Consider the following 12,212-nt stretch of genomic DNA (forward strand, 5'->3'; position numbering starts at 1 on the left):
CTCTGCCCTCGCCCAGTTGTGTCCTTCAGGAAACCAAGACTTTAATACATGGCCCCTTGAAAGACACCTGTTCAAACCACAGCAGATACATTGGTCACATTATTAAAATTTGGGTAAAGAATGTGCAGGAGCTCTTGCTGTAATACTTTCAGCTGTTCTGTAAATTTGAAATTATTACAAAACAAATTTTAAAGTAGGCACACCGTGTTTATAAATTCCACCGTCGTGGGTGGTTGGGTGAGGGGATACAGCAAAGGAAGAAAAGTGTTAGCTTTGGTGGACTCCTCTGAGGAGTAAAGGGGTGTTGGACAGAGCTTTCCGTTTGCATTGTCATAATGAAATGTTGCTGGGGAAAACCCTGTCTTTAAAACCAGAACATACATGTAGCTATGCAAAAATAATTTCGTTCCAAAGGGATTAGTTGCCTTATATAAGAATATGTGGTGATATATTGTGTATCAAATAAAGCTTGCCTGAGGATCAGAGGACAGAGCCAGACACTAGATTAAACATAGAGGACAGGCAGTGGTGGCACACACCTTTTATCCTAGTACTTGGGAGGCAGAGATGCATCTGGATCTGTGAGTTCAAAGCCACTCTGGACTACATGAAATTAATTCAGTCTAGGAAGAGAAACAGAGCCAGGCAGTGGTGGCTCATACTTTAATCCCAACACTTGAGATCTCATGCCTTTGCTAACAGTATTTGGGGAGCCATATGCCTTTAATCCCAGCACTAGGAAGGAAGTGAAATGGCTGGGTGGAGAAAGACATATAGGGCATGAGGAGACAGGAACAAGTGCCTTTCTGCTGAGGACTCAGAGACTTTCAGGGAGAGTTTTTGTGGAGACAGGATCTCACCTCCCATTCGGCCAGAGGATTTGATAGCGGTGAGAAGTTTCTCTAGTGGCTTGTTCCTTTGTCTTTCTGATCTTTCAGCATTTATCCCAATATCTGGCTCTGGGTTTTATTTTTCATTGTAAGATTGTTTAGGATTCACGTTATAAGAATATTCTAATACGTTATAATGCCCCAGAATATTGCTTGTCATAAAGTTTTTGTTTTGTTAGAGATATCTCCCATGTCTTGCCTAGGCTGGCCTTGAACTCACTATCTTCCTGCCAGTGCCCTGATGAACTGGGGCTACAAGTGTTTACCTCTGTTTCCTGACTTTTGAGACCCTCTTAGTCTTTCCCTCAACTGACCTGGCCAGCTGCTTCCTTAAGAAGTAAGCTTGTGCATTTCTACTTTGTGCTTGTAGAACTTGAAAGATGATATAGTAACAGTTTCTAGTATAAACAAGGTGTTTGTCAGCAAGTGTCCTGGATGGCACCCAAAGACCAGTAATTACCTTTTATTTAGAAGTAGCATCTCTTTGATTCTCCCAGGCCAAGCCCTTTTGACCAAGACTGTGTATACCTCAGGATGAAGGCAGTAGACATGAGGCTCTGGGCATTTCTGAGACTTGGCAAGATCTTTGGGGCAGTGGCCCTTGACTCTAATGGTAAAACTCCATCATCTTCTTCTCACTGAAGTAATAAAGAAATGCAGGACCATGGCAGACTATAAATGGGGGTGGCAGTCTGTGGCCAATACCCACTTGTAGCCCATCACCTGTTTTTGTGAATAAAGTTTTATTGGCACACAGACACTCATCTGTTCTACATTGGTTCTGGGGGCTTCTATGCTTCACTAATAGCTTGAATAGTTGTGTGGGACCGTGGACCTGGGTTTTTTGTGGTCTCTTAGACCAGCCACAGAGGCTAAGGTGAGGTCCAGAGGTGTGGTTGTTGGTAGAGTGCTTACCTAGCACGCACAAAGCTCTGGATTAGATTCCCCAGTGCCACATAAAACAGGCACAGTGGCACACACCTGTACTCTCAGCACTGGGGAGGTAGAGGCAGAAGGATTAGACGCTCCAAGTTACCCTTGGCAACATACTGTGCTCAAGGCAATCTTGGACGACCTTCCACTTTGAAAGGTAAGTAGAGAGCATTGCAGACCAGGCTCCTAGTGAGCACATGGGCAGTCCTACTTAATCCTCCTGGATACTGCCCTGCAGAAGAAGCTGAGGCCAGGGCACAGTCCCCAGCACTCTAAAGGAGGAGGTAGAATAAGAAGGGCAACCCAACTGAGGCAGGGTCTAACCTGGTCTATTTTTCCTTCCTTGAGCAACCCAGGCTAACTCTGTTGTGATTGTAGTGGGGAGTTATGAAGGAGGGCTGTCTTTTTACAACATACAGGTCTTTTTAAACAAGATATGTTCTTGTGTTCTATTTCACAGCTCCAGTCAATAATTAAGAAGGTCATAGCCCACTTCCACGACTTCTCGGTTCTTTTCTCAGTGGTAAGCAGCGTTTCTTAATGACCTCTGGAGGCTTTTGTTCCTCTGTGAGGGTTTCATGCTACCCAGGCCAGGACACTCACTTCCTTTTGTAAAGCACTGAAGTGCTGTTCCCTTGGAAAGCAGTTTTTCCATATGGCTGAAGCACCATTTGGAAACACAGTACACGCAAACCGAGTGAAGAATGCTGTTTCTGTCTAAGTTCTTCCTCATCAGAGAGGTGTGTGCTGCACCTGCTACTGTTTGAGCACCCCTTGTCCAAATGCCTGGGGCAGGAAGTGCTTCATACGTGGTGTTTTGTTCTTGGATTTGGGGTTATTCTCACACACACACACACACACACACACACACACACACACACACACACACACACAATGAGATTCCTTAAACTGGGACCCAAGTCTAAACAGAATTTACTTTCGTTTTATGTCTGTCTTTACACAAAGGCAGAGTTTCGTATAACATCTTAATAATTCTGTACAAGGGACTGCGAATGCAGCTCAGGGGTCCAACACTTGCCCGACATGTTCTGTGCACACACACGGCCGAACAACATACCAGTCACAAGCAGAGCGTTCAACTTGGGGCGTCGTGTTGGCACAAGAAAGTACAGATTTGGGAACGTCTTAGATTTCAGATTTTAGATTAAGGGTGCTCAGTCTGTAATCATTAAAAAAGAGAGAGAGAGAATTCCAAGCCAGGTCCTTCAGAGGACTCCCAAACATCCCTTCTGCTTATTTGAACCCCCTCTCCCAAGTGACTCACAAAGTATTTCCAGTTATTTGTGTCAAGTGCTTTCTCTATTCTTAGGAAAAGTTTCTGCCGTTTCTGGACATGTTCCAAAAAGAGAGTGTGCGAGTGGAGGTCTGCAAGTGCATCATGGGAGCCTTCATCAAGTGAGTACAGGACGTGGTTCCTCACGCTCTGTGAAGTGTGTTGATGGCTGATGCACTCAGAAGCCCAATGATGTGTGTATACCTCATCCCTAAATACCACAAGGAGAAACACATTAAAAGCAGGTGCCATGCTGGCACAATGACTAATTCCTATAATAATCCCATTGCTAGAAGGCTGAGGCAGGAGGATGGTAAGTTCAAGGCTAGCAAGACTTTGTTGTATGTGTATGTGTGTGTGTGTAGGAGAGAGAGAGAGAATATTTATATATGTAGATAATTTGAAATAATTTATTTTAAGTAAAGTAGAAAGCAAACTGAGCAAGCAGAGGCAGTAAGCAGCCTTCCTCAGTAGCTTCTGCTTTAGCTCCTGCCTTGAGTTCCTGACTTCCCTTCATGGCAGACTGTAAACTGTCATGTAAACCATAAGCTGAAACAAACTCCTGCCCTGCCAAATTTTTTTTTTTTACTTATTGGGGGATGAAAATATGGGTTGGTGGTTAAGAGTCCTTGCTGCTCTTGTGCTGGACCAGGGTTCGGTTTTCAGCATGCACATACAGCTCACAACCATTCATAACTCTAGTTCTAGGATATTGGATGCTCTTCTGAGTTCTATAGGCATCAGGCATGTACGTGGCGCGCACACACACACACTCATGCAGGCGAAATGCTTATATATGTAACATAAGATCTTGGAAGTTTTATTTTATATATATATGTGTGTGTGCCTGAGTATATATGTACCATGTATATGTAGGAGCCCATGGGGGTCAGAAGAGGGCATCGGATCCTCTGGAACTGGAGTTAAGGTGGTTGTAAGCCCCATTTGGGCACTGGGAATTGAACATGGAAGTAAGTGCTCTTAGCTCTTGAGACGTCTTTCCAGCCTTGTGATAATTTTTTAAATATTGGGCATCATGATAAAAAGTTAGTAATTAATGCTTAAGAAAGCCAAAGGAGGTCTAGAGAGATTGGCTTAGTGCATGAAGGTGCTTGGCACCAAGCCTGATCTGAGTTCAGTCTCCAGAACCCCCCAGATGGAAGGAGAGAACCAGCTCCATGTGCATGCTGTGGAGCACACCCTCCCCCCAAAATAAGTAAATGTAAAAAAAAAAAAAAAGATCAGGTACAAACAAAACTGTCAGATGTTGACAGGATGCTGGCCACAGTTCTTCAGCATGGCTTTGGAAGGAGTCTTTCTCTGCATTAGGATTGGTGTTGGTTTGTTAGCATCAGTGAGGGCCCTGAATATCCATGGCTGCCCTGGTACCTGCTGTGCAGCCCAGGGTAGCCTTGAACTTGCAGTACCGTCCTGTCTCAGCCTCTTGAGTACTGCGGTTGCAGCACTGTGCCACCAAATTCATTCCAAAGGAGATGCGTGGACTGCTTGTGGAGCAACATTTACAGAATGAAAACAGACTCAGAGGGGACTGGTGCAAAGACAGCCGTCTTCATTGCTGGGTATACAGCGGACGACCTCAGATTCATTTTCTGATATAGTTCCTGTCGTTAAGTCCATGTTCTAGCAGTGTCCCATTCAATAATGTACAGGCAGTGCACAGCTTTTTATAAGGGAGCTAGGGATTTGAACTCCAGTCTTCATGCTTACCTGCTGAGCCATCTTCCCAACACTTTAATTTTAATTTAGTTTTTTTTTTATTCTAAAATACTAAGTGTTCAAGATAGAACATCATCTTTCCAAATAGAGATACACAAAGTGCCTGTTAAATAGTGGAGAATGTCACATGCAACTACCCTTGGACATACTCATTGAGGGCTTATCACAGCGCACACATGTGGGCATGTGACTGCAGTTCCAGCTGTTCAGGAGGCTGAGGCAGGAGGATTGCTTAGGGCAATTAGAATTTGAAACCAATCTGGGCAACCAGATTCTATTAAAAAAAAAACAAACCCAAAACAAGAATAAAACCCCTCTGTGTCTTAAGTGATGAGACCAAAAGAAAAGAGGTAATAAGTTCAGGTAGTGATGTGGGTGAGATAAGAAAAGTCAAGTGAGGGCATGTGCGGTCCAGAAAGGTGGAGGGAGGTGAGGCGATGTGATAGTCTGTGGACAAAGATGAAAACCCATTTTTAAAGTCACATGCTAATTTTAAGTGTAAATGGACAACATGTAACTAGTTCGGTTTACCTGTGATTTCACATTGGTTCTCTTAGGTAATGAAAATTGCTCTGAATTCTAAGAACATAAATATGGTTGTAGCTAGAGTTTTCCGGCCTTGCCCACAGTCAGGACAAATCTCTGTCACCCGCCAGTCCCACAGCCGCTCAGACCCAACCAAGTAAACACAGAGACTTATATTGCTTACAAACTGTATGGCCGTGGCAGGCTTCTTGCTAACTGTTCTTTTATCTTAAATTAATCCATTTCCATAAATCTATACCTTGCCACGTGGCTTGTGGCTTACCGGGGACTTCACATGCTGCTGGTCATGGCGGCATCTGGCAGTGTCTCTCTCCTCAGCCTTCTGCTTCCCAGAATTCTCCTCTCTCCTTGTCCCACCTACTTCCTGCCTGGCCACTGGCCAATCAGTGTTTTATTTGACAGACAGACCATCCCACAGCATATGGTTGTGTATTGTTCCCTTTTTTTTTAATTGTGTGTATGTGTGTGTGTGTTCGTGCATGTGTGTGCATGTGTGCGTGCGTGTGCATGTGTGTGTGTGTATTCATACATGTGCATGCGTGTGTGTGTGTGTGTGTGTGTGCACATGCCGCAGTGCAGATGTGGAGGTCAGAGGAATGAGTCAGTTTTCCCCTTCCACTGTATGGTTGTCAGGCTTTATGGTGAGCACCTCTACCCACTGAGCCGTCTTGCTGACCTATCTTATCTTTCTAGAAGATCAATTCCTGGCCGGTGAGGTAGCTCATGGGGTAAGGCACTGGTTGTGCAAGCCTGACCCCCCGAGTTCAGTCCCCAGAACCTGTAACTGACTCCAGAGTTGTCCTCTAACCCCCCTCGTACATACCGTGACATGCCTGCACCCAGCCTCCACATACATACCATGACATGCCTGCACCCAACCTCCACATACATACCGTGACATGCCTGCACCCAGCCTCCACATACATACCGTGACATGCCTGCACCCACCCACACAAGGTCACACAATAATGAGAAATACAGTTTTTTAAATGAATTCTTTGCTGACGATTAGTATTGACTGCTTTATCTTTAGCATATGTGGAATGAACACACCTACCTTACATGAAGGTTCATCTGGGGTATTGCTCCTGTCATGCTGTGCTTGGCACTTAACTTCCATGCAGGTTGTGGGCAGCTGCAGAAGGTGTTCATCATGGTAAAAAGACACTTTCCCTTTGCCCGGCACAGGCAATGGCTTATGGTGACTTTGCAACCAGGAGCGGTCAGATGTGTAGGAGCGCTCCTGTGACTCACAGAGTTGCTGAGAGGGAAACCAGAGTGTGTCTCACTGATCGCTGCTGCCTGTGCGCAGTACAAGACAGAGCATCTGGGGTTCTCATACAGCTGTTGAAAACCAAACCCAATCTTTCATGGCCATGGACAGAGCTTTTACAATTGTCTCTTAATGTCTTCTAGGCACCAGCAGGAGCCAACGAAGGACCCCGTCATTCTGAATGCCCTTTTGCACATTTGCAAGACCATGCATGACTCTGTGAAGTAAGTGCCCTTAAAGCTGAGATGCAGCATGGCTGGGGTGCATTAGGGAGTGACGTCTATAAGCTGCTGCAGCAAACAGCTTGATCTGGTCTAGATTCCCGAAAACTGGGGCTAGAGAGAGAACAAAGTGAATAAGAGTGCTTAGTGCTCTTGCAGAGGACCTGGGTTTGATTCCCAGGACCCACATGTTGGCTTACGATTGCCTATAATTCCATTTTCAGGGGATCTGACATCCTCTTCTTACCTCAGCAGGCTCCTTCATGCACACGATGCACATGAACTCTCTCTCTCTCTCTCTCTCTCTCTCTCTCTCTCTCTCTCTCTCTCTCTCTCTCTCACACACACACACACACACACACACACACACACACACACACACACACACACACACACACACATGCGCTCCTATTGAAAACAACACTCCAGTCTTATAGAGCAAGAAAGAAAAATGAGATAGCAAATGTTTTTATGGAGGGATTTCTGTTGGGGAGAAGGGGCTGGTTTTGCGCAAGTGACCTCAAATTCTGTCTCCTAGAGATTCCTGAGAGCAGCGATGGCGCAGTGGCAGCTCACTCAACCAGTACCATAGCCTCTCCGTTTATCTCATTCTTACCTTGTTATTTAACATGCAGAAGACATAGCTTTCAGGGTGGCTTTATGTGCCCAGAATGTTGAGAGCGCAGGTCTAGCCTCAAGCCTTAGCCTTTCACTCAGAGGCTGTTTCCATCTTACAAGTTGTTGGTGGCTATTTTAATCTCCAAGAATTTTTGCACAGCAGCTTGATTCACTCGAAGTGTTTTAAGAATTGAGAATGTCGCTTTGGAATCTCATCATCCACAGGATGCATTTCTTCTTTTTCCTCCCTTTAATTTTAGAATCTTTATAACTGTGCCTTCAAATTCATGAGTAGTTATAAAAATCCAAGCGTTATCAGTATCATTACACATTTGTCAGGCGAAGTGACACACACCAGTAATCCCAGCACTTGGAAGACTAAGGCAGGAGGATCACAAGTTCAAGGACAGACTGCAGGTGGGGTCTTGTCTTAACAACAACAATAACAACACATTTTCATAATAAATGGGTCCAGTAGACTTACATTGAGCAAAAATAGAAATAAAGGTACACAGATAGTTATATTTGCAAGGTCGTGTTTGGCTCAGGAGACCTGAGTGGAGAATGGTAGCTCTTGGGTACTGATCACCTAAGGATCCAGGATCCTTCTGTATTGCTGCTCTGGCATCCCAGAGCCGTGCTACCCTCATCTTCCTGGTGGAAGGTGGCCTGTGTCCACGCAGGCCACGTCCACAGTCCAGCCCATGCACCTTCCTCTGAGGGACAACACTTGGAAGAGTCACACTTCACTGCATTCACATTGTCACACCTAGCTATGAAGGAGGCTGGAAAACGTTTTCTCAAAGAACTGAGGGGCACCAAGCATGGTGCCCTACACCTCCAGTCCAGTACTCCAGGCTCAGGCAGGAGGCTAACCTGGGCCACATAGTGAGACCCTATCTCAAATACTAAAACTGAAAAGAACCGAGGGCACATTGTATATCAAAGAACAGCACAATGTTTGTCAGAATGTATTTTCCCGAGCCAAACAAAAACTTTTCTTTCTTTTTTTCCCCGAGACAGGGTTTCTCTGTGTAGTTTTGGTGCCTGTCCTGGATCTCACTCTGTAGACCAGGCTGGCCTCAAACTCACAGAGATCTGCCTCCCGAATGCTGGGATCAAAGGCGTGTGCCACCACCGCCCAGCTCAAACAAAAACTCTCAATCCTATTTATTTTTGTTCCTGGAGATTAAACCCAGGGACCTTACACAATGCTAGACAATCATTCTACCACTGAACTCAAACTCCATCCCCAAATTTTTGAAAACCCTAAAAATAAACTTGGGGAACTATTTGTGTGTATAATCAAACTAGACTCAGGAAATTTATATTTGTGTTAAATTTTCTGCAGAATATAAGTGAGCTCTGTTTCCCACACATCCAAAAGTAAGGTGATTGATGGGTGGAGGTGGGGACAGGTAGTCGGGTGATAAAACAAGCATTGCAAGGTGTCGATGGTAGCAGCTTGATGGCTAGTGTGTGAGTGTTCATTAGGAAGTTCTTTGATTAAAAAAAAGGGTGGTGGTGCACGCCTTTAATCCCAGCACTCGCGAGGCAGAAGCAGGTGGATCTCTGTGAGTTCCAGGCCAGCCAGGGATACGCAGAGAAACCCTGTCTTGAGGGGAAAAAAAGAAAAAAAAAAAAAGAAAGAAAGAAAGAAAGAAAAAGAAAAAAGAGAAGAAAGTTCTTTGATGTGTATGTAGTAGAAAATTTTAAAAATAAGGAGACTCCAGGTTTTCTCTGAAGTGCGAACTCTGACGTCAGGACTTGCTGTCTGAATTCTAAAGAAGAGAAAGTTGCCTTCTCTTGTGCTGTTGATAACCGTGCCTTGGGATGGCATCGTCGGGGAGAAGAGACATACATTTGAATTCCGTTCCCTTTGGTTAACACTTCCATCTAAAGATAGACAGGCAGCCTGTTGGGAGTTTCTGCATCGAGAAAATGCACAGTAGCCTCACTCTAACCCGCCTGCCTCTGGAGCGCTTCTCCTCGGGCGGCTACATTTGCTGCCTCCGTGTTAATTATGCACCATTATTGATCCCAGCGCTCTCACGCTTGAGGACGAGAAGAGGATGTTGGCCCACCTGATCAATGGATTTATAAAAATGGTAAGTTTGTGGGAAAGAAGTTTGAGTTCACTTGGAAACATGATGTCATTGTTTATCCCCTCTGCCGAGAGTGACTCACATTGTGTTCCCCAGTGCTTTTCATTTTTACTGAGATAAGATGGAATTAGAAGTTTCTGACGTTTGCCAAGACTCCCATGGGGGCAAAGGGAGCCAAGAGAAGCTAACTGTGGGAAAAGTTAAAGGGGGAGGGGCGGGACAGGGAAGATGTAGACGAACGCTCCTGGGGAGTGGCTGGACTCGGGTCTCCTCTGCCACAGGACTTCCCATCCATGTCTTCTGGTCCCACTGACTTTCCCTTGCCTTCTGTCCTGAACAGGCTCACCTCTGACCCTGTAGCCTAGCAACTTAAGCAAGGAGGGGTTTGTTTCTGCTCACATTTTGAGAGTATATATAGTCCATCATGGTGGAGGTGGAGGCAGTCATGTCACCAAGGGAGGAACCTGAGGCCACAAGTCACTTTGTCCACAGTCAGGCAGAGAGGAGAGAGAGAAAGAGAGAGAGAGAGAGAGAGAGAGAGAGAGAGAGAGAGAGAGAGAGAGAGAGAGAGAGAGAGAGAGAGAGAGACACTGACACTTGTGTTTCCCATGCTTTCTCCTTTTGCTGTAGTCTGGGACCACAGCCCAGGGAATGGCACCATCTACTCTTAGAGTGGTTCTTTTCATCTTAATTTACTCAGTCTAGATCATTCTTGGTTTACATGCCCAGAGGCCTGTTTCCCTGGTGATTCTAAACTCTGGGAAGTTGACAATCATGATTAACCATGCAACTTGGGAGATCTGAGACTCCCGGTGACCCAAATCATGGAGACCGAGAATGGAGAGTCAAGTCCGTGAAGCAGCTGTTACGTGGATTGTCAGTGGTGGTCAAACCAACCAGCTGCACATCCAGGTCCGCTCCATTCATTTACCGCTGCTTGGCAGTTAACCTGAAGTGTGGTGGCATCGGATAGCTGCTCTCTTTGTTTGTTTTTGTTTTCATTTCTTCTTTGATGATTTTATACAAGTAAACATTGTATTTTGTTCATATCACCCCCTTACCCTCTCTCATTCCCCCTCTCTCCCTCTGGACCCTTTTGCAACAAGTCTGCCTCTTACTTTCATATCTTTTTTATTTCAATGTTTTTGTGACCCTCTGAGTTTCATTAGTGTAGCTTGCATGAGAATGGTATGGAATTGTTTAGGGGAACACGGGCATCTTGCCGTGGAAGCTGACTCCGCCATCGCCAGCAGCCATCATTGCTTTGTTTTCTTAGTTTGTAGTCTGTGGGTTGGCTGGCCATCCAGGCTTCAGAGGACGTCAGTTCACGTGGCTACTGCTGGATGGCTTTCATTGTCTTCCAAGTAGCTTCTTCCTGTCCACCCATGTCATCTAGTTGTCTTAGTTTTTATGTCTCACGTGGTGCTGTCTTCATGAGGGTACAATATGGAAGCTCAAGGCTTCAGAAAGCCAAGCCTTACCTATACAGTGACCCTCAGCTGTATTCTGCTGAGTTCTGTTGGTCAAAGTGAGACATGGGTCATCTGTGAGGGAGAGGAGGTGAAGAGAACCCACCTCCTGATGGGAAGAGTCCAGAGAAGGTCTCACAATTGAAAGGACTGCTTTAGTCTTTTATGGAAACATCCTGCCATTTGATGTCCCAGTTCATCTTTACCTTAATTCTGGGCGTTACTGAGGTCTTACTGTGTGGCTGAGGCTGGCCTTGAACTTCTGGACTGAAGCAGTCCTCCTGCCTCAGTAGCCAGGATGATAGGTGCACATCACACACCTGGCTTGGAATCCTCTATTTTAATAAAACATCAGAATCCAAACTGACTGAGGTAGAAATGTTGAGGTCTCCCAATAACAATGTAAAAGCGAAGCTGCCTACTGGTTCTCTGGGTACCATCACTTTTGATGGACATTCACCATTAGCCTTTTGGTTCCCAAAAGGTAGGAAATGGACCTGGGGATTTTACCAAGTGCCTCTCCTTCACCCTTAGCTAACACAGTATGCTGGCCAGGAGCAATTTATCTTTTTCAGCCTTTGTCTGAATGTCACCAAGTCTCAGGGAGTAAGGTGTGAGCCTCACACTTACTATGGGAACAGCAGAGCTCTGTGCAAACTGATCTGAGGACAGCCAACTCTCTCCTACTGTCCAGCTTTTCATAAAGACAAGGAAAGAGGCTCCTTGCAAGGGGTTAAGGTGGAGACACTTCCTTTTAGCTGCTGAGGTCAGGTCCTCATCAAGAAACAGTAGGGTGTGACCCGTATTAGGGAAGCCCTTGTGACAAATGGCTCCCAAGGACCCAATTTATGTTCTGTGAAAAAGCCACAGCTAACAAACAAAATTCCATGGTTTCCTTTCCTTGCTAGTCTGGAAAAATTCTATTTTTGCCCTGCTCCTATTCTATGCCCCTGGATTTCTTGCTCTGGTCACAGAGCTGGCTTCTCAGAGTGACCTTTCAGTTCCACTTGGGCTGAAGTGATATGAGACCCTTTTAGTCAGGGAGAAAGTGTGTGTGTGTCTATGTGGGTGTATGTGTGTTTTTGTGCACGAATGTATGGTCACACACGCATTCATGCACACGTGT

At 45.4% G+C, this 12,212-nt stretch overlaps 1 protein-coding gene across 2 annotated transcripts in view; it reads left to right on the top strand.

Moving 5' to 3' along the window:
* Vps35l (VPS35 endosomal protein sorting factor like) overlaps positions 1-12,212 on the top strand; it is a 110,793-nt gene that overhangs the window by 58,574 nt on the left and 40,007 nt on the right. For both annotated transcript variants that reach the window (XM_006985693.4, XM_042282476.2), the window contains exons 20-23: positions 2,284-2,346; positions 3,154-3,239; positions 6,817-6,897; positions 9,557-9,620. In XM_006985693.4, the coding sequence (XP_006985755.1) occupies positions 2,284-2,346; positions 3,154-3,239; positions 6,817-6,897; positions 9,557-9,620 (294 nt within the window). The remainder of the gene's footprint in view (positions 1-2,283; positions 2,347-3,153; positions 3,240-6,816; positions 6,898-9,556; positions 9,621-12,212) is intronic.

Source organism: Peromyscus maniculatus, chromosome 1, assembly GCF_049852395.1.
Source record: "Peromyscus maniculatus bairdii isolate BWxNUB_F1_BW_parent chromosome 1, HU_Pman_BW_mat_3.1, whole genome shotgun sequence".
In the NCBI taxonomy this organism is placed as follows: domain Eukaryota; kingdom Metazoa; phylum Chordata; class Mammalia; order Rodentia; family Cricetidae; genus Peromyscus; species Peromyscus maniculatus.